The 23,377-nt window shown below is 35.7% G+C and overlaps 1 protein-coding gene across 1 annotated transcript in view; it reads left to right on the top strand.

The window, feature by feature from the left end:
* The window catches only part of FAT4 (FAT atypical cadherin 4), a 173,704-nt gene extending 152,818 nt beyond the window's left edge, over positions 1-20,886 (top strand). The window contains exons 12-17 of the mRNA XM_072788481.1: positions 4,763-4,848; positions 6,048-6,227; positions 8,681-8,805; positions 10,641-10,858; positions 15,292-15,553; positions 17,854-20,886. Coding sequence (XP_072644582.1) covers positions 4,763-4,848; positions 6,048-6,227; positions 8,681-8,805; positions 10,641-10,858; positions 15,292-15,553; positions 17,854-19,718 — 2,736 coding nt within the window. The 3' untranslated portion in view covers positions 19,719-20,886. The remainder of the gene's footprint in view (positions 1-4,762; positions 4,849-6,047; positions 6,228-8,680; positions 8,806-10,640; positions 10,859-15,291; positions 15,554-17,853) is intronic.
* Positions 20,887-23,377: the final 2,491 nt, after the last annotated feature.

The following is a 23,377-nucleotide window of genomic DNA, read 5'->3' as shown; positions in this document are numbered from 1 at the left end:
TTTGAGTATCTAAGGTATTCTCAGAATTATAAACTCAATAATATTAAAGAGTCTCATGTTATATTCCATTTAATTATATGGCTCTCATGTTACAATAAGATGGTGTAAGATTGTGCATATTTATTTAGTCCTTATGCTAATTAAATAAGTATTTTTCTTTATAAAGGAAAATGCATGATGCATTTTCCTGATTAGCATTTGAAAACATTTGATATAGAGCAATAGAATGGAAAAGCTTATTTACTTATGTATTCTTTTATTTACCTTCCCAACTAACTCTTTATCATTCTCCCCATGTTTGGTAACTATCAAGGATTTTTGAAAAAGTAAATGCTAACAAAAACAATTTAAAAATATTTTTGGATTTTACCATCAACCTTTTAAAATTATAGATACTCTTTAAAATTAACATTTTGCTAGCAAAAGAAATAGAATTAAAGTCATGTATTAAAAATTAGCCAAAAGAACAAATTAAAAGCTCTGAAATCATTTTTAAATGAAGAAATTTGGGATCTAAATGATTACAGTTTTAGCTCTGTGGCAGTCTAGAAAAAATCTAAAAAATATAAATCAGTCTGAAACTGATCAAATGAATCATATGTTTCTCTGAGGATACTAGTATTTTGACATTAAATTTTGGGAACACTTCTTTTTTGGAGGGAACACTTTATATTGTTGGACTACATGTAAGCAACTTGCTTAAAGAACATAGGAAATGTTTTTTACCATGTTTTTTGCTATTTTCTCTGTGATCCATAGTTTTAAAAGAAAAATGCCCTTTATAGTTACAAATTTCATAAAAGCATAAGACAGAAGCAATATTATATATTAATTGCTTTCTGACAAATGTAGATAACAAGCAGCCTTTATCAGAGGACAAAATTTTCCATTTGTTCTTAGAAATACTTTAAATCCAATGTGTTTTGTGTTTTTTTTATGACATTAGATACAATAATGGCTTTTCTCCGTTCAATTCAAATATAAAATAGGAAAGAAGATTTAAACAATTTTTTAAATACAGAAATATTTTCATATAAGGAAAAAAAAGGAATAGTGATGAGTCTAAAGATGACCAGATGATTACATCATTACCATCAAGGTTAGATGTTTGGATATTCAATAATCAGATATCTCCATATCCACTGTGATGAGCTCAGTTTCTACCAAGTTATTAGATACATTCTATTGAAATATATGTGAGAAAACAATAACAGTATTAATGAAAATTTATGAATCATTTTCATTATCTGTTGTCTTCCATTTTCTTAAGAACTTGGTGTTAATATTCTGTAATTACAACTTTTTTCTAATATATTTAATTTATAAAATGTTTATGTAACAAAATTACCCCTAATATTCTGAAAATGAGATCAAAACAAGAATGACATGTAGTAACCTAATTAAAATTTAGAGCATCGATATTTGAAAAATTCATTTAAAAAATCTACTTGAAAAGTACTCATTTGGAGTCTTGATTTGATAATAAGGTGGCTTTGTTTATTGAAAAGGGGTTGAGCAGAAAATAAACATTTAGTTTATAAATAGGCATAACATCTCCCTTTTGGTATTATTGGAAAGATTAATATAAATCATATCCAAAATCTTATATATTTGATATTAAGTAGGTGCTTGGTAAATGTTAGTTGTCTTGAGTTTCCTACACTGCCCCCCCATTCAGCCTTTTAAGGTTAAAAGAAAATGTTTTACTACTTAATCTCAATAAAGTTTTAATTATGAGTAGTGCCTAAAAAGTCACACTGACTTCAGTGAATCTTAATAGGGATATAACAAACAAAACTTGGAAATAATAATTTTTTAGATTGGTAATAAGTCAATATGCTCATTTCTGCCTAAGATTTTTTTAAACCAGCTTGATACCAAACTTGTACGCTCAGGGGAAGACCTCTAGGAAAATACTGAGTTAGAAGATTCCAATTTTCCTGATTATCAATTTACCTCAGCATTACTGATTCCCACAGAATTAGAACAAACATGTGAATCTGGTACCCATATCACATATCAGACTCCATGAGCCATAATGATTTCCTAATACTGATAGCACCCTAATGGGGCATAGCAGGTAGCACCTCACCTCAACTCTCCAAGCAGATGCGAGATAAACATATCGCTAAGATACTGTCAACAGACTTTTATGTGGAATAGACGATTTTATCTGATAACCTCCCAGGTCCCTTTAAATTTCATGAACATTTGATTCTATGGAACTAGCTTTTGGGAGCAAGAGGGAGAGCAAAGAAAGAGGTACTGTGTGTATGCCAAAAGGGCTAGAGAAAAAATTCTTTCAGTTGATTTGTAATATGTGGCCATAGTCATCAAGTTTTAAATAATACCAAATGTGGAAAAAAATACCTTTGTCATTAGTACTTCAGTCAGAGGAAAAAAATGTCTTCCTATTTTAGAAAACATCCAAAATAAGGCCCCTACTGGATTTTGAATCTGTCATTTTCTGCAGTTCAAAGGGATTTTGTTAGAAACTGGCAAAATCATTAACTTCTCAGCTTTGAATCATTGAATAGACAGGATAGAAACATCTCAATTTACAGCAGTACTGGTAGAAAAATTCAATGGTAAGAGAAAGAGCATTTAACTCTGGGGATTAAATTGCACAAGCTGCTATTCAAATAAAACTTCCCCTCCACTATTCTTTGTGCTGTATCATGAAGCTTTGAGAAAATAAGAAAAACATATTAACTTTTAAGATTGACCGAAATATGAGGCCATTATGTAAGATGTTTTTTTTTTCTCTCCTAGTTGAAGCATTCATAAATATCTATGTGATATTCTCTAGCTTGTGATAGCTTTAGGGGTCTCTAGAATGGAGGGATACTTTGCATAGTATCCAGAGAGAGATGTGTTAACACCTTGTGTTAGAAGAAAAGGGAATTGTGCTTATGTCAAATAGTCAGCATAAGTGATACAAATTGTATCACAGAAACCCCTAATGCTTTTGAGAATGAATGTCACTCAATCATTATAGAACACTGAAAAAATTAACCTATTGAAAGAGTTAAGTAAGTTGGGCGTGAAATCTTGACATAGGATTGGAAGTGTAAATGTTTCCTAAAAATGTTAGTATTTATTATTTCCTTGAGAAGGTGGCCAGAAAAAGATTTACATGGCTCATGAGAATCTATTGTATGGCATTTATAATCAGTTCTAATAATTAACTGGTAGAAATATTTTTGAAAATTTTAGCCAGTAATATTTGATGCACGAAAACTATAAATAGACCCCATTCTTTATTTTTGAAATGTGTGATGTTTAAGATACACTTTTACATATCTCCCATCCAGCTATAAATTTTTATGGACAATCTCTAAAAATAATATACACTATTGATAAACATTGGATGTTAAGGAAATGAATCATTTCCTTATAATTCAGGAGGGCAGAAAACTTGATACCTTCACAAGTAAGTCAGGTGTAACGTGAGTCAACTCGTTTAACCTCCCTGAGCCACTGCTGACATTTCCTTTGCTTTTGTTACAATGAACCTCAAATGGTAACCATTCTTATAAATTAATCCTTGCATAGTATTTATATTTTTATTATATAGTGGACAAAGTTGGATTAGCCCCATACTGTGCCATTCAAGCAAATTTAAGTAGGACCCTTTACTGTTGCCTTGGGAGAAACTACCTTAGTTCTCCTGTACTTCTGGATTTGGAGTTAGGCATCCTCCTGTGATTTACAGGCCATGTTCTGATATACTAACTATATTGTGAATATCATCCTTATCATTTCACCAACTAAAATTTGCAAAGTTTTGTTAATTGCAGAATTTTACTGCAGTTTGGGGAATGAAGGAGGGGCATCACAATAGTATTCAGAGCACAGAATAATTTGAATATGCAACAGGTGGGTCTTAAACCAGACCACAACCATCTCTCGTGGCCATTACTCAATATGTAGAACTCTGACTTCATATTCTTGGACCTTGTGACTATAATTTGACGACTCCATTTATTGATTAAATAGAGTATTCGTATGTTCTAGTAAACAGAAGAGTTTTGTCTTAGGGTATGCATCCCTTGGAATGCAAAACCAGTTACAGTTAGCTGCGATTTAAATATTATTGGGTAGTTTCTACTGTATCGCAATAGACAATAATGCATTCTAATAATAAGATTCTTTTTTTTAAGTAAAGATTCTTATCCTAAGTGGAATGGGGCATCTAACTGACTTGTTTACTTTTGTTTACTTCTTTTCATTATCTCAAACTTTAGTACAGTATAATAATTTTCGTAGATTGCTGTGATACTATTTACACTATGCTCTGGAGATATTTTTGTAAATATGGCTAAAATATTATTGGAATAAGACTTCTGGAATCAGAAATCTAATGTCTTTTTTCTTGTTAGAATAGGTGGATACTACCTTAAACATGTTTCTTGAGATTGTAACCCCAGGAAATGTCCCGTATATCCCATAAGCTTCTGGTATGATATTGTAAGCGACATTAGTAGCATTTATAATTTTTAATTTATAAAACAAGGGGGGTGGAGAAGATTTTTCAAAGTGTCTTCCCACCTCTTACATGTAATGATTTTGCAATTTTAGACACGTAAAGTAGTGCCCAAATTTTGATATTACAGTTGTATTATGTCACAATATACTAAGTCAAAATGTTATCACAATTTAAAGTCAGGTGCATGTAGAAACAAATACTGGGCAGTGTTGGCTGAAAAGAACAAAGGGACAGCAGACCCCAAGATCAATGTTTCCCTCTCCTGCTTTATAGGCAGCTTCCTTAACTGTGGACTCTTGTTCTGAGAACCAAGAACCTGGGTATTGCACTGTCAGTAACGTGGCAGTTTCAGATGACTGGTGAGTAAAATTATGAGTTTGATCTTTATTATCAACTGACATTAAAAAGGAAATTATACAAGGGTGCCTGGGTGATTCAGTGAATTGAGCGTCTGACTTCTGATCTCAGCTCAGGTCTGGATCTCAGGGTCATGAGTTCGAGCCTTGTGTTAGGCTCCACACTGAGCATGGAGCTTATTTTTTTTTAATTTCTATTTATTTATGATAGTCACACAGAGAGAGAGAGGCAGAGACACAGGCAGAGACACAGGCAGAGGGAGAAGCAGGCTCCATGCACCGGGAGCCTGACGTGGGATTCGATCCCGGGTCTCCAGGATCGCGCCCTGGGCCAAAGGCAGGCGCTAAACCGCTGCTCCACCCACGGATCCCTTATTTTTTAAAAAAAGGAAATTATACATTTAAAGATAATTTTATTATGTTAAAGTGTTATGAAAGTTTATAGTAGTCTATCCTCTCCAAAAGAATTTTCATGCTGTAAAATAAGAAATTAATAATTTCTGTACAGAATATGTAAAAATGGTGTGAAATGAAGTAGTAGAGATGAGGATAAAGCTAGAGGAAGGAAAGAGTGACATAGCCTATACTGTTTGAGATGATTCATGAAATCATTGCATGTGACCTGGGTCCTGCGAGGTTAGGCTAAGGACCCCACTCCTTAAATACCTCCTCTGAAAATTATATGCAACAATTATCCACAGATATTTTTTCAATGGTGCCTCAAGCTGAAACAGCATTATGCCATCTAAAACATAAATGATTTTAATAGAAATAGCAACAGAGAAAAAGAACTATTGACACATCACCCAGGATCTTAATTAAATTATTGGCATTACTATCATCCTGTAGTGGAGAAAAAATATAAACTAACATTAATATTAGAGTTGTCACTATTTCTACTGCACTGTTTCTCCTTTCTGAGAGTATGCTTCCTCTTGCTAATTCAACATTGTTTTATACATCCCATTTGACTAACTGAAAATGTCATTTCCATAAGTTATATTATTTTTCATACCTTGAAAACCTAATAATTCTGTAAAAATCTGTTAGAGGATATGCATCAATAGGTAATATTTTCCATTCAAATTTGCCACGCTATAACACATGCCAGAAAAAGTTATGTTCACTCTTTTTAAAACTAAACATTCTACTGAAATCTATCATGTTGGAACTAATATACTTATCTTTGCTTTCTTATGTAGGACTCTTGATGTTCAGCCAAATCGAGTCACAGTTGGAGGTATCAGATCGCTAGAACCGATCCTTCAGAGGAGAGGACATGTGGAAAGCCATGATTTTGTCGGGTGTATAATGGAATTTGCAGTCAATGGAAGGCCTCTGGAACCGAGCCAAGCTTTGGCAGCACAAGGCATCCTAGATCAGTATGGCAATTCTATTTTTTACTATTTTAAAGAAAAAATGCACAAAATTTACATAATTGAGCATCTAAAGATGAGATTCTTATGCCCAAAGCCCTAAAAGCATCAAAAGTGTTTACACTGCTTTGAATTATAAATATTTATTTATAGTTGTGAAATTTTGTTTGGCATAAAATGTGATTTTAGTTAGAAAGTTAACTCTTACTTTCTGGAGTCTGAGAAAAATATATGTGTGCACGTATGCTTGTATATACTTCACATTACCTTAAGAAGTTATTGGGAAGATTATAATGATTTAAGTAGGGTAAATCACACAGAAAAGAACCTGGCACATAATAATATATAAATGTCAGTGCTGATGCATGCAAAAAACTATTTGATATTAAATAGTTTTACATACAACCTATATATTTTCAAAAACTCGATACACCTTTAACAACCAATAATTTGATTGACATAAAACATTTTATTTTCCTATCTATTAGTTAGGTTCCCAGCATTGATTTAGGAATTGTGAAAATAACATTGAAGCTTGTTCCTCCACATTTGCCCATGCATGCATCCATCCTATAGTATACCTTGTATCCCATTAATATGATTGAACTACTTTCATTCCCACAAAGACCAGTCCCTTTTTATGTAATAGATCCAATCCCCCAAAACCCTCTAAAAACACCTTTCCTGCTAACTCGTCAGTGTCTCTTTCCTCATTTCAATCCATGCTGTTATTTCTCCCATTTTTTAAAAAAAGACTTCATTCCATTTTTCTCCCTGGCTACCATATTCTCTCTTTTTGAAAAATTGTTCTATCTTTGTCAATGTGATCAATACCCTTTGCATTGCTAAAAACAATGGTCAGTTTTTATCTTATTTGAACTTTGATATTCATCACTCCCTCGCACTAAAAATACTCTATTAGTTTGTCCACCAGCACATGGTACACTCCCAGTTTTCTACTCTGACTCTTTTTCTCATATGCTTGACCTCTTCTCTTGTATATCTATATTCATTATTTAAACCATGTGTTAATTGTTGAAACCATGTGTTGTAGTCCTTGGTTTTAAGTACTGTGTCTAAAACTGGTGACTCTCAAATGGTTATCTTCTACTTGGCCTCTTCTCTGAACTTTAGACCCTGATACCCCACCGCCTACTCAATGTCTCACCTGTCTTTCTGACAAATATCTCAGACTGAAGTTTATTTTATTTAATTTTATTTTTTAAAAGATTTTATGTATTCATTTATGACACACACACACACACACACACACACACACACACACACAGAGGGAGAAAGAGGCAGAGACATAGGCAGAGGGAGAAGCAGGCTCCCTGCAGGGAGCCGATGCAGGACTAGATCCCTAGACCTGGGATCACGCCCTGAGCCAAAGGCAGATGCTCAATCGCTGAGCCACCCAGGCATCCCACAGACTGAAGTTTAAAATGGAACCTCTGGTCTTCCTTCCTGACTCCTTCCAACTCTACTTCTTCCACAGTTTTCCCTATCTTAGATACTGATAACTCAAGCCACCCACCTGTTCAGTCAACACATTGACTCCTTTGACCCCTCTCTTTCTGACATACCTCACATCCAATCCACAGCGAACAGAATGACAGTGAAAAACAGATGTCAGTTCTAACTTTAACTCAGAAGGCCTTCATGATATAGCCTTTTTCTTAATTTTGTCACCATATTTCCATATACTTCTTTTTCTTGTTCACTCTGCTTCAACTGCATTGGGACCCTATAGGTACATTTATACTTCAAGATTTTACTTGCTGTTTCCTCTGCCTGGAATGATCTTCTACCACATATGCTTTGCTCTCTCAATTTGTTTAGGTCTTTACAAAGGTGGGTCCTTCACTGATGAATCTAGAGGACCAGCAACACCATCCCCTCCCCCCAAAAGCTCCCGATATTCTTTTGTCTATCTTAATTTTCCTGTAGAACTTTTTTCATTCTAACATCCTACTCGTTTACCTAATTTTTGTTTTGTTTTTTGACTGCCTCCTCCACAGGAAAAGGAAATACTTCATGAACATATGGATTTTTTCATCACTTTACCCTCATGCTTAGAATAATATACTTATAATTGGCATATAGTAAGCATTCAGTAAGCATCAGTTGAATGAGTTGTCTGAAGGAGGAGATGTCATATTAACCAAAGATGTCCTGCTCAAATAAGAATTAATTTCAAGAGGAAATTATCACCTCTTTTTCTGTGTTGTGCAAGATGTCATTTTGTTTAATTTTCTCCTTTACAAAAGAGGCAGAACATGTGTCACAGGACAGCTCCCTACTTCAATTAGGTGCTCCAGATGTAGTTGTAACTTGAGTTTCAAAGAAGTGAGTGCATGAAACTAAGCAAGCTAATAAAACTTTACATCTAATTTAAACAAATTCCCCGCCACACTTTATTTTGTGCCTTATGAGTCTTCGTTGTGATTTCATTTTAGATGTCCTAGACTAGAAGGTGCTTGTACTCATAGTCCCTGCCAACATGGAGGCACATGTACGGACTACTGGTCATGGCAGCAGTGTCATTGCAAAGAAGGACTAACTGGGAAATACTGTGAAAAATGTATGCAAGCTGTTTTATCTTCCACTGGAAATTATAATAATCGTGAAAAGTATAAATATATGCACTCAAATATATAATTGTATTCAAGAATTGTTTTCTTTCTAAATGTTGAAAATGTTAAATGGTAATAATTGGTAGAATATAGTGACATTTTCTACTTGTTTTTTTTTTTAACTTGAAGAAGAGTGGTATTCTTTTAGACTTATTTACTGAATTTTTAAACCATTTTCTTATTGATTTAGTAAAACTACTTTATAGGAATATTAGATGATTTACAAGGTTGAGGGCTATACCATATTTTGGCTTAATATTATCTGCCTTTAGGGGATATTTATCCAGTAAATATTTTGTATGTGGTAGAGAAGTATAAATACTAAATGACTGAAAACTGAGTTCAAACATCATATAATGGCAGTATGACCTATTATAATTAAGGGTGATACTTGAATTTTATTTTTTTTGAAGAATTTATTCATTTATTTTGAGAGAGAGAGAGAGAGAGAGAAGGGAGGGGGAGAGGCAGAAGTAGAGAGAGAATCTCAAGCAGATTCCTATTAAGCACAGAGCCCATCACAGAACTTGATCTCATGACTCTAAGGTCATGACCTGAGCCGAAATCAAGAATTGGATGCTCAACCAACTAAGCCACCCAGATGCTCCAGTCCTTGAATTTTAATAGACAATTATTGGAATTGGTTTTGAGTCTTTTTAAAATATTTTTATTTGTTATTTGCTTTTAAATGCCAATACTATTTTTAATAAGATGTTAGCGATGTTCAAGCCATCATTAAAATATGGCATTCTCTAATTGTAAGCTGGGCATCCCACTAACACTAATGGTTTCTTCTATAAAATTTGCTTTATTTTCAAATATGTGATTACTACTTAAATCATTGCCATTATTTGACTACTTCTTAAGAAGTTTTGATTATATTAAAGTATGAGAATGAATAGAACATCATGATCACATTAAAGATATAGTGTAAGCCAAAAAATCTTACTAGCAGAAGATATAATTATGTTTAAGTTTTAGGACAAAATCAAAACATAAAAAAAATTTGGTGTCAATATTTTTCTGTAGTAGTGAGTATTTGGTAAGTAGGAACTCAATTACATCTGGAATATGAAATGGCTCATTGGCTTGAGAAATGCCTGAGGTCCTTTTTTTAAATTGAGATATAGCTCACATACTATAAAATTTACCTTTATAAAGTATACTATTCAATGCTGAGGCCCTTTTGAGTTCAGTTGCTTTATGTTCTTTCTTTAGCTATATTCACTTTCACTAAAACTTCTGAAGTTCAGTAGTGTGAACATTTTATCACATTATGATGAATTATAATTATACATGACAATTACATATAATGATCAGATGATTATTACTACCAACAGTTACTACAAATATAAAAATTCATGCACATCTTTGTCTGAATTTGTAACGTGCTAGAAGCTTAAGATTATAAATCACTTAGCTATGAAAATGTACATTCATTCATGAATTTTGGAAACAGGAAAACTTATTATAAACACATTTTTCAATTCCATATTTTTAACAGGTGGTATCTCTATAGGCATTCAGGATTTATATCATATATCAAATATATTAACGAATATTTCCCAAATGATTAATGCTTCTGAATTGGACTTAAGCATTTGAAATTAACTTATGCAATATTTCACAAGTGGAAATAATTTTTTTCAAGGGGAGGATTGGGGAACATTGATTCCAAAAACCTGATATCTTGTTATCCTTTTTATAATCCTTGTCACTTCTAAAAACTTTTTAAGAAGCCTAATGGATGCATTCATTTTTCTCTTTCTTCATTGGCTTTCAGCTATTACTCCTGACACTGCCTTATCATTAGAAGGCAAAGGGCGCTTGGATTACCACATGAGTCAGAATGAGAAGCGGGAATATTTGTTAAAACAGAGCATACGAGGTGCCATGTTGGAGCCTTTTGGTGTGAACAGTCTGGAAATAAAATTCAGAACAAGAAGCGAGAATGGCATTTTAATCCATATCCAAGAAAGCAGCAATTACACTACTGTGAAGGTAAGATAAAAGCTAATGGTGACTTCATTTGATTAGACCGCCTGCTGTGTCATGGTTTAAATCACTTCGCCCATAATTTCTGTCCTTTTCTTTACAACCCATTAGAGTTCCGACTAATGCTGGGCACTATTCCAATATCATCTATCTTAACTATTCCCCAGGCATTGGCCAGAGTAACAAAGATCTGAATGGTTTGGTTTCTAAACACTTTTGTCTTGGTTTAGAGTAAAGACCACTGCTAGGTAGGCCAGCACAGAAAGAATTTGTTGCAATCTATTTTGTCAAATAAAAATTTATATTGCTTTTATTTCTCTACTTTTAAACAAACTAAAACAAAAAGATGTGTCTAAAATTAAAAAAAATTATCCAAAAATTACTCCAAACATTGATATGTCTGTATTAATTGGTGAGATTAGAATAAGGAAAAACATTTTTAAATTATCTGGCTTGATTCTGGAACATACAGCCAATTCACTAATTTCACAGGGGTTAGCCTGTGAAATTAAGTATCTTTGGAATTACTGTAAGTTAAATTACAGCTGAGTCTAAATAAATTATTTTTAAATATTCTTTTCATGAGAACAATGTATCAATTTATCACAAGGCTTTTACATAATATTTTAACTAAACTGGTGAATAATTTCCTTACCTATGAATTTTCCTTCAGCTCTTGGTTTTCTGAATTTCTAAGAGTTAAGTCTGCTTTCTTTCCCACAAATAAGACCTCATCTTTTAAATTATCAGTTTCTTTTAGTTTAGTTATCTTGGCTGATTTCTATTAATATCACTTTGCTATTATAATTCTACTCATAATTTTCATATGAATTTTGGTAAATTCTGAAGGACATAAACCCAGATTTCATGTATTATTTGCACCTATAAATCAGTATTTTAAAAATTACTAAAAGCTGAGTTCATGAAGACAAACAGCACTGTACATACAAAATCACTAGGTTTAATTCACATATAACACTAAAAATAAAAATGGACATTCACTTCTCAAGTTCAGCCTCTTTATTCATAAAATTTCTCTGCATCCAAGTCAACTCTGGTTGTTATGTCGCAGGCACAAATCTTTAATAAGCACTATGAAAAAATCTTCCCCAAATTCTCACAATCATCCTAGCTCGGTCATTCTCAACTGGGGTTGATGTTTACCCCTCCCTCGTCCCCAGACCCAGGGGACATTTGGCAATTTTTTTTTTTACTTGATGAAATATTTTATTAAAATGCTAAAACTTTTTTTTATTCTTTTTCAATCTGGAGGCATTTCTTATTGTCTCAGTGAGGAAGGGGATTATTAGCATCTAGTAGGTAGAGGTCAGGCATATCACTAAATATCCTACATTGCACAATACTGCACCTCACCACAAAGAATTACCTAGTCCAAAATGTCAAGAGTAATGAGGTTGAAAAAACCCACTCTAATCCAGTATGGAGAACATCTTCAGGTTATAACTCTACCTCCATTATTGAAACAAAGAGTCCAGTTCAGAATTAATAAAGCTACTATAAAACAAAGCACATATGTCACTATATTATATTATTATTTGATGTTTATAATTTTTACTAGAAAGTTTATCAGAACCAAAGAAAGTAATGAAGTACAAAAAGAAGTAAACCTTCACGGGCTACAAGAAACACTTTTTGTATGCGTTGAGAGGCTTTGACATTGAGGTCTGCGCATTATCTGTTAAGCTGCTTCCAAGTCCTCATGCCATTTAAATGACCTATGAAATATTTCTGTACATTATCTCGTTAAGCCAAGAGATACAAAATACAATGTGGTTGAAGAAATCAGGGACTGAATTTTTTTTTTTTTTCTTAAGGAAGAAGCTGAATGTCAGGATCCATTTTTGTCACCATAAAATCTTTCATTTCCAACAGGACAGCAGCATGCAACTTCTCCAGATTTTCTTATTTTGGTAGCAAGCACTTAGAGATTTTTTTTTCCTGAAGGAAAAGTAAATGCTAATGAATAAAAATAATGACTAATGCAGACCAAAATGCACATTTCTTTTGTATGAATATTTTGAAAAGCAGCTTTTTAGAGATTAAGGGTCTTGGCAGGTAAAATAAGTAGATTAAAAAAACAGTGAATAAGGAGAACAAAATAGACAGGAAGAGAATGGCTGTTGTAAGTAAGCAGGCAAGTTTTTTGGATGACAGGAATACGATCTACTTACACAGGCTAGGAAGCTAGTCAGAAGGGACTGTTACTTTTCATTTAGCTTATCATTGACTAAGGCCCCTGGTTTTCCTCTTTCTTTCTTCTGGCTCACTTTCTGACAGCATCTTTCTCTCGTTCTCTTTTTCTTTCTTTCTTTCTTTCTTTCTTTCTTTCTTTCTTTCTTTCTTTCTTTCTTTTTTTCTTTTCTTTCTTTCTTTCCTTTCTTCCTTTCTTTTTTCTTTCTTTCTTTCTTTCTTTCTTTCTTTCTTTCTTTCTTTCTTTCTGTCTTTCTTTCTTCATTCTTTGCATCAAGCCATCTTTCCCTTCTCCCTCTCTCTTACACACACAAAGGCAGCTAGATGATATATTTGAAAATAAGAAAAAAACAGTTGAGTAAATGGGCTTTCAAGTGGTTTGAGGGGAGAGTGGCAAGAGTGGGTAGCAATAGCAATGTGAGGAGAAAAGAGAATGTGGAGAATAGATAGGGTCTGTTAAGATAAAAAAGAAATTAGGTAGAGATAATTTTAGACAGAAAAACAGAAGGAAGCACCCTTGTGTCTAATTGTGTTGATGGTATAAAGTGTTTCACAAATCTCCCTTCTTTCAGGGCATGTTGTAGATCTCCATATTTGGAGTTTTGTGATCATGTCAGATGATGGGCTTTATTTCTGTTCCAAATCAATTCTATCGTCTTGGCATATAGTTTTTTTGTTTGTTTGTTTTTTTCTGTTGAGTGAAGCTAAGTGCATTCTACAGAGTTGGTATGAGGGATTCCGAGCTCTAGATTAAAAAGTAATTAAATAAATAAATATATGGGTAAATTAAACTAAGCAAAAAAATTGCATAAAAATGAGCATGTTGTTTTCAAAGTTAAGGATACAAGAGCCACGTAGAGTATTACTGGGGAGAAGCAAAACATTAGAAATGTTACAATGGGAACTTGTGTTCTCATTCACCAAACCCCATGGTGTATTCTAAAGACTCTCTTAGAACTGATCAAATAAAAGGATGCCAGGGACTGATCAGGTAGGAGGGAAATGCAAAGCTGGGAAAAGGCTCTTCCCAAGGCTTCTTTCCAGAAGGACTCTGGCTCTAACCAAAGAGGGGTTGCTGTTTTTACTGTATATTTCATGAGATCTTGCCCATTTGATGAAATGTTATTATCATTTAACCACAACTTTCTTTTCTTTTCCCATCTGAGTTTGGTACTGAAATATATTATTATCTAGAGAGACTGTTTTAATAAAATATTACAATATAAATAACGTATGTAAATGTGTTAGGCATATTTTCCACAAAGCAAAATTGAGCTGATTTTTAGTTCTACCAGATGTGTTTGTTGCATGTAGAAATAGCATTTGATCTGAGTGACAAAATAACTGATCCATCCTTTCATCCCTGTCATTCGATACACAGTGCCACTTCATCCCCCAGCCCAGGCACCGGCTCTGTCTGGCAGCATGATGGGATTATGCTCTCTGAACCAAATGTTCATCTTGCCTCATAAATTATTTCATTTTCTTAAGTACTTAGAATACTGGAAACTTGGTAGCTGGAAACTGGAGCAGGAGCATCCTGTTACCCAATGTTCTACTGGGCAAAGTAAAAGAAACTAAATACCCCTTAGATAAATTATAAAAGGCAGCCAAAGTGAAGACTTGCCCAGACACCTCATTATTAAGAATTCACTCATTGTTCATCATAGTTTTCATCTCATAAATGATATAAACAATAGGCATGCTTTCTTCTAAATTTCCAGCGCGGTACAGATAAAATAATGTCTTATTTCTATTTTCCCCACTCTGCTTCATTTTTACCTAAGCATTGACGTTTCTTTTTGCAAGTACTTTTAGCATTTTTTTTTGACTATGGTGGGCCATTTACTAAAGTGACATTTTTTTTTTACACTTACCATTGTGATTAAATGATAATTATAAAAAGGTATACTTTACTTATCTTAAAATGGGTTTTCACTCCATTATTATCTCAATTGTGTTCCGGAAAATGATTGTATGCATCTTGAAAAATTACATATGAATATAATACATCTTGAAAACTATTGAAACCATTGACTGTGAAAGTATATGTCACCTAAATTTGTAGAAGCAGGCTGGGTAAGTATACTCTGATATAGCCAGAGTCCTCAGCTAGTCTATTGGCTTTAAATTGATCAATATTTGAAGGTTTCATTTCATTTTTATTCTGTTTTTTTTTTCAAGCACATCATAATTTAATTGTACACTATTTTTAATACATTTTACAGATTAAAAATGGCAAAGTCCATTTTACATCGGATGCAGGAATTGCTGGGAAAGTGGAGAGAAATATTCCTGAAGTGTATGTTGCAGATGGCCACTGGCATACTTTTCTAATTGGAAAAAATGGAACAGCCACAGTACTGTCCATAGACAGATTATATAACAGAGATATCATCCACCCTACCCAGGATTTTGGTGGCCTCGATGTGCTCACTATATCTCTTGGAGGAATTCCACCTAACCAAGCTCATCGAGATTCTCAAACAGGTAATTGCTTGTGTTGAGCAAAGAAAAGGTAAGATTGTTCCTATAAAAGTAGCTGGACTTCTGATCATCATACCTATCTTTAGAAAGTCTATAACAAATTATTGGTCGTCACTTACTTTAGCCATTTGCATTTGTTCTACCAAGTTCATAATTCGGCCCACAGCACTTCCCTCATACACCGAATATTTTTTAATCCATTCATTCACTTATTCATTTGTTCATTCACGTGACACATTTTTGCTGAGCTCCTCCTTGGCACTGGGAGTAAAATGGTGGACTAAAGAAATGGCTGCTCTCCTCATATGACACATGGCCAAGTAGGGAAGACAAACATCAATGAAACTGTTACATGCATAAATATGTTATTATAGACCTTGATAAATGATGTGAAGAAGGAATATAGAATTCTATGAGATTTTAAAAAGGGAGAAAGGGAAACTTCCCTGAGAAATTGTCATTGGTACTTTTGTCGGAATTATGAAAATGAAGATGGGAGAGTATGAAAGCTTAATTTATATTGATAGGAACTGAACAAAAAGTAGATTAAGTTAAGATCACAGAACCTGGCCTACTGGCATACTGGAGATTGATTTCACAGGTAAAGGATGAAGTTGGAGAATGAAGCAGGGCCTTCTAGACCATGTTGCATTTTTGGTCTTACTCTCAGGACAATGGGAAGTCACTAAAAATGTATTTTAGGAACATCAAGATTAGATATGCAGTGATATTAAGTATCTTTCAGGTTACAACATGGAGAATGCATTGGAAGAGGACAGGAATTGCATAAATTAGCTGGGATGATACTGCTGTGATCTAGGCAAGGTATTCTGTGAGTTTTAACTAGTGTGGTGGCAGAGGAGTTAGGAAGAAGTGGATAAGGAAGAAATACCTTAGGAATTAAAATAAACCAAACTGTTGATGATTTTGGTGAAATTCAGGAAGGTTTCTGACTTGTCAACTAGAAGATGGGCAATGCCAATGAAAGAGGAAACTGCAGAGCAGTGCAGAAAGAAGGTGTCTGTAGAAAATATCAAGATGGTGGTTTGGGACATTTGGGGCTTGGAACACCTCTGTGAAAAATTTTTGGATAGATAGACTATAATCGGGAGTGGAAACCATCTGGAAATACATATTAGGAGCTAGCCAAGTCAAGCAAGTAACTGAGGTACTAGGCATGGATGTGATGACCTAACATGAGGGTGTAAAGTAAAAAGAAAGCCTAGAGCCTTAGCTTAAGCAACTCTAGGAGCCAGTGGTTGTTTAGAGGAAAATGGAACATAAAAGGGACTAAGTCATAGAAAGAAAATCTGGAGAGCAGGAACAAAAGCAGATGTTACAGAAGCTCATGGAAAAAGAGTGTATCAGGGATGGAAATATCACTATAGTGGAAGGATACCAGGAAAATTGAAAAAGGCGGGGGAGAGTAATAGACTTGAGTCATGAAAGCAAAAGTTCAAGTCATCAGTTATTCTTATATACTAGCTTACTTTAGAATACGGATGATAGTCCATTTGGCTGTTGTAAGAACCAAACCATGTAAATCATACTCTTTTGTTAGTGTTAAAATAGATTCTTGGGCTCTGGGACAGGCACATTAGCTATACTAACACATTCAAGTCCAACAAAGAGTCTCTCAACTTTGAAAAAATAATAATAGTTATTACCCCCTAAGGAGCCATTTTAAATTTTTTTCTCCCTAAATTTTGCCATTCCCACCTCACGAAATGTTTACGCCATCATCATACTCGGCATCCACCCTCTAGAGGACCACAGAGCTTGTCATAGCTTTTTCTTTGGCTCTCCAGGAGCCTAGGGTCAACTCCTTGGGAGCAATATCACTTCCACAGAGAATGCATGATCTGATGATTCAAGCTATTAACCTATTCTTTGTTGTTGTTGTTCTTTTCATTGTTGTTCTTTGTAAGTATTTTTTTTTAACAAATTCTATTTCTGTGTATGCAATTCTTGGTATGTAGACTATAAAAATAAGACAAGTAAGGTAATTAAATAAATAGAAAAAGAGGGAGAGAAAGAAAAGCCAGCCTGTCTGAGTCATTCGTAAAGCTTCAGAAAGAGCTCCGTCTGAGCAATCCTCTCCATACGTATGGTCATCATGGAAATCTTACACATCGTAGGTTACGTTGTAAGATGCACAGAGGTACCGTCTTTGGACTGGGCGATGGCTCTGAGACTGTGGTTTCTAAACTCTCATGACATGATGGTCATGAGAGTCTGCTAGTGCCGGGTTGCAAGTCTCAGTTTTCTCTAAAATGCCTCGCTGCTCCTTCTGCCCGCTGCAGGTTTTGATGGCTGCATCGCTTCTATGCTGTATGGTGGAGAAAGTCTTCCCTTCAGTGGGAAGCATAGCTTGGCCTCCATCTCCAAGACGGATCCCTCAGTGAAGATTGGCTGTCGTGGCCCGAACATCTGTGCCAGCAACCCCTGCTGGGGTGACTTACTGTGCATTAATCAGTGGTATGCCTACAAGTGCGTTCCTCCTGGAGACTGCGCCTCCCACCCGTGCCAGAACGGTGGCAGCTGCGAGCCAGGCCTGCACGCCGGCTTCACGTGTAGCTGCCCGGAGTCCCACACTGGGAGGACGTGTGAGACGGTGGTGGCCTGTCTTGGTGTCCTCTGTCCTCAGGGGAGAGTGTGCAAGGCCGGGAGTCCTGGTGGGCACGTCTGTGTTCTGAGTCAGGGTCCCGAAGAGATCTCCCTGCCTTTGTGGGCTGTGCCTGCCATCGTGGGCAGCTGCGCCACGGTCCTGGCCCTCCTGGTCCTGAGCCTGATTCTGTGCAACCAGTGCAGAGGGAAGAAGACCAAAAACCCCAAAGAGGAGAAGAAGCCGAAGGAGAAGAAGAAGAAAGGAAGTGAGAACGTGGCTTTCGATGACCCGGACAACATCCCCCCCTACGGGGATGACATGACAGTGAGGAAGCAGCCTGAGGGGAACCCTAAACCGGATATCATCGAGCGGGAAAATCCCTACCTCATCTACGATGAGACTGATATTCCCCACAGCTCAGAAACCATCCCCAGTGCCCCCCTGGCTTCCCCGGAGCAAGAGATAGAGCACTACGACATCGACAACGCCAGCAGCATCGCCCCCTCGGACGCAGACATCATCCAGCACTACAAGCAGTTCCGCAGCCACACCCCCAAGTTCTCCATCCAGAGGCACAGTCCCCTAGGCTTTGCGAGGCAATCCCCCATGCCCTTAGGAGCGAGCAGTTTGACTTACCAGCCTTCATACAGTCAGGGTTTGAGAACCAGCTCCCTGAGCCACTCCGCTGGCCCTACTCCCAACCCGCTGTCTCGCCACAGCCCGGCCCCATTCTCGAAGTCCTCTACGTTCTATAGGAACAGCCCAGCCAGGGAATTGCATCTACCTATAAGAGATGGAAATACTTTGGAAATGCATGGTGATGCCTGCCAACCTGGCATTTTCAACTATGCCACGAGGCTGGGAAGGAGAAGTAAGAGTCCTCAGGCCATGACCTCTCATGGTTCGAGACCGGGGAGTCGCTTAAAGCAGCCAATTGGACAGATCCCTCTGGAATCTTCTCCTCCGGTGGGACTGTCGATCGAAGAGGTGGAGAGGCTGAACACCCCTCGCCCTAGAAACCCAAGTATCTGCAGCGCAGATCATGGAAGGTCTTCTTCAGAAGAGGACTGCAGAAGGCCATTGTCCAGAACAAGGAACCCCGCGGATGGCATCCCAGCTCCAGAATCTTCTTCTGATAGTGACTCACATGAGTCTTTCACTTGCTCAGAGATGGAATATGACAGGGAAAAGCCGATGGTATATACTTCCAGGATGCCCAAATTGTCTCAAGTCAATGAATCTGATGCAGATGACGAAGATAATTATGGAGCCAGACTGAAGCCTAGAAGATACCATGGCCGAAGGGCTGAGGGAGGACCTGTGGGCACACAGGCAGCAGCACCGGGGGGTGCTGACAACACACTGCCCTTGAAGCTTGGGCAGCAAGCAGGGAATTTCAACTGGGACAACCTTTTGAACTGGGGTCCTGGCTTTGGCCATTATGTAGATGTTTTTAAAGATTTGGCATCTCTCCCAGAAAAAGCAGCAGCAAATGAAGAAGGCAAGAGTGGGACGACGAAGCCGGTCCCCAAAGATGGGGAAGCAGAGCAGTATGTGTGAACTTTATGTACTGGCATTATATGCGTAGAAAACAAGGGACACTCAGACCATTTTAAGGTTGCCGACTAGGGTGGGTTCCATTTGCAAAACAGGCCAGTAGGGACTGGTGTTGGAGGGAAACTTTAAAAAATAATAACCACAATGCTGCTGAAACAGACTCAACACAAGTCTTTAATTTAAATATGCTTGGTTGAATTTATTTTCCTGCATGCTTCGTATTTTGTAACTAGTTATGTGGCATGCAGCGTTTGGAAAGTTTTTTCTTATTTACCAATGTTTGATTTGTGATTTTTTAAAATTAATACCGTTGCCATTGCAGAAACGAATTTGTGCTTTCACAGTGGGGTATGTGTATCGTTTCCATTGTATTATCAGTGTTGTTTTGCATCGCCAGATCCTTGAGGTTTAACCAGCCCTTGTAAAGTGTAGAAAGAGCCCTCCTATCCTTGAACGAAAGACTAAGTATTAACACTTTTCAGAATTATAGATTGCATATTTGATGTTGCTCAGAAATGTCTGATATTTGAGTAAGTTTTACATGACAGTGGGTACTAAAGTTAAGTCATTTTGTTCAGCACTTTAGAACTTTCCTACAAAATTGTGTTAAAACTTCTGATTTCTTTTTCTTTTTGTAAACCATTGAGGTCTTCTGACCTTCATCAGGCTTCCACTAGGAACAAAATGACTGCATATTATTCTTAGAACACTGCTACCTTCCTACTGTGGAATGATGTTCTCAGCAGCGCTTCTCAGAGACACTTTTAGAAGTTATTTATTGAAAAATGTTCTATGCTTTTAAATTTTTAAAGAATCGACCTGAAGAAAGCCTATGATTGGACTTAGTTTTCAACTGTTTAACATTTACCCCAAGTACCCAGTTTTTATAATTTATATAAGGTCAAATTTCGACTCTTCTTTCTTTCTGCCATTTTGTAGATCATTTTTTAATACCGTGTAAAAACTTTTTTTTACACCTAAGCTGTGTTTTTGATACTGATATTTTCCTATGCTGAAAAGTTTTCTTACTTTCAGGGAAGGTAAGAAAATACTTTTTTTACATTTGTTACTTATGTAACATTCATATTTTTCACATTTTGATATTTGTAACATACTGTATGCTTTCTACTTGTAAATGCCAACAATAGAATTAAAATATTTATTTAAAATACTTTGCATTCATAGTGTGACGTTAAATTTTCATCTCTCTATACTCTTCTACACCCAACATGAATAATCTCTACTTGTCAATAGACAAGTTGAAATATGAATGGGCGACATCATTTTCTTTAAAAAAAAAAAAAAACCTGAGTGTGGATAATTGCCAGAACAGATATTTTAAGGTCACTAGTACATTCCTACCTGTCAGAGTTCTTGAAATCCCCTAGGGCATAATGAGTCTAGACGAGATTGTGTCTTTGGGGATTAACTTTGTTATGAACCTGGTTTAAGCCTTCAGGCAATAAATGTTTGGAAGTTCCCAGCAGAGTATGTTCACTGAAGTCCAGCTTTAGACCAGGCTTATAGTTGTAGGAACAGCAATGAATTAAACCTAATTATGGAAAAATGTCTGGGTCTCATTTTCTCCAAGGACCCAGCCGAAATGTTCTAAGTCGGATGGTGGGTAGGAAGAATGACAGTGAAGTCTCTGCTACACATACCTGTCTAATTTATTGATCACTCTGCTGCATAAATTCTAAACACATTTTACATGCTATCCTAGCCAAGCCAAATCTCTATTTTCAAGTAGTCACCCAAGAGTGGGACAGTTCAGAAGAGACTAGTCCAGAACAAGATCCATTTGTGTATAAAAACTTACATCTGAAATAATAGGATTTCTACAAATCGCCTCATAATTTCAGAACTTTTTGTAAATAAATATCTGGCCTATAATATTTATTCAAAATATCATCTTCTAACATTGGCTGTGCCATACTGAATAGGGATTTTAATAATATGTAAGTTTTTGGTACATAAAATATGTAAACGTTTTTAGTAAATACAATATTTTTAAATTAATACCAACAGATTGAGATACATACCAGAATTATTTTGTCATTTAATAATTATGAGATTTTTTTGTTTCGGAAAAAGAAATAAAATGTGCGTCTAATCTAAAGTGTAACATTCCTACAGTATAATTTAGAGACCAAGTGTAACACACTAATCTAATTTTCTTTTTTTTTTTTTGTCACCTGTGATGAGCCAACATGTCTTAGTATTTCCCTATGAATTTTAGTATTATGAATGTATGTGCCAAATATGGGAACATGCTGATTGCTTTGCATAACTCAAAACAGAATACTTTTTTTTTTTTTCTCAAAATCTCTGAAGCAGCTCAAGATGTCTTCAAGGATATAAATTCTGTAATTGAGAACAGAGCTAAAAGTAAAAAATGATAACCATGATTATGGCTAAGGGTTAAGAGGGCCAAAGCTGATGCCAAGATTCTGTATTCTAATTCTCTAAGAATTCTCTCTAAGAGAGAATTATTATCTCCTTGATTAATCAATCCCAGTTTAGGAATAAGATAGGAATTTTATAAGAAAATTTCTCGCCTTTGGTTCTTCTTGGAAATTTCTCCATTGAAGCAAGAACAATACTTGTAGCAAAACAAATCAGAAATGTTTGAATGTAGGTCTCACTTCAAATGGAGATTAACACTTAATTTACTGAAATAAAGAAGTGACCAGGCATGCACTACGGTGGAAGTGGAGGCAGGATTATAGGCCGATGGACAAGGTAACACTTTCCAAAATTAACTGTGAGCAGTGACCTGCATGTTCACATTTAAAACTATGACCTCAGAATTTTAATTCAGTCGCTGCTATAGGGTTTATTGGATTGCCTGGCATGCAGAATCACTCTGGGGCTTTCTTTCCAATGCACACTGAGATGACTGAGTGAGCAGGCCTTCAGGGGCAGCATGTGACCATGCCCACACAAGATCCACAGGTATAGGGTAGCAACATGGCCCAGGTCTCTGATCACTTAGTTCTTGTTCTTGTTGTTGCTGTTGTATCTAAGGTTGTTTCTGGAAATTTCTAAATTGGCTGCTATTATCAGTGGTTCATTCAGGTAAATTAACATCATTGTAAGGAATGAAGAGCAAATTGGAAAATGGAGCACAACTTCTCTCTTACATTGCTGCCATCACAATGTTTACCAACACCAAGATGGTGAGAAATATAAGTGGCCTAAGCTTTTGAGAATTATGCCCCTTATGTTACTTACCATGGGAAATAAATCACCGTGCAACTTTATTACTTTCAAACACTCCATCTAAGAATAAAGCACCATTTCATGAACATGCATTTTTATTTATTTGAATTCACCATTATGGTAAAATTATTCTGTAAAAGGTGAAAATGACTTCAAAATTTTGAATCAAAAACTCAGCCGTGCACTTTTCCCCATACTTTATTTTATGTCATGGATATAATTCTAAAAGGACTAGCATTTCAAAAGGACAAAATTTAACTTTCTCCTGGGAAAAATAATATTAGAGATGAAAGATATTGTAGCTACATTTATTAGCTTTCAGTGTGAAATAAAATATTAAAATCTGTAATTAATCTAGTAAATACTCCTTAAAAAAATTTTGAGTGAAATGTCACATCGTTAATAATGTATATGGTTACTACTACTGAGCCAAGCCAGTT

This window comes from Canis lupus, chromosome 20, assembly GCF_048164855.1.
Source record: "Canis lupus baileyi chromosome 20, mCanLup2.hap1, whole genome shotgun sequence".
Taxonomy (NCBI): Eukaryota; Metazoa; Chordata; class Mammalia; order Carnivora; family Canidae; genus Canis; species Canis lupus.
This window is presented reverse-complemented; position numbering and strand designations above follow the sequence as displayed.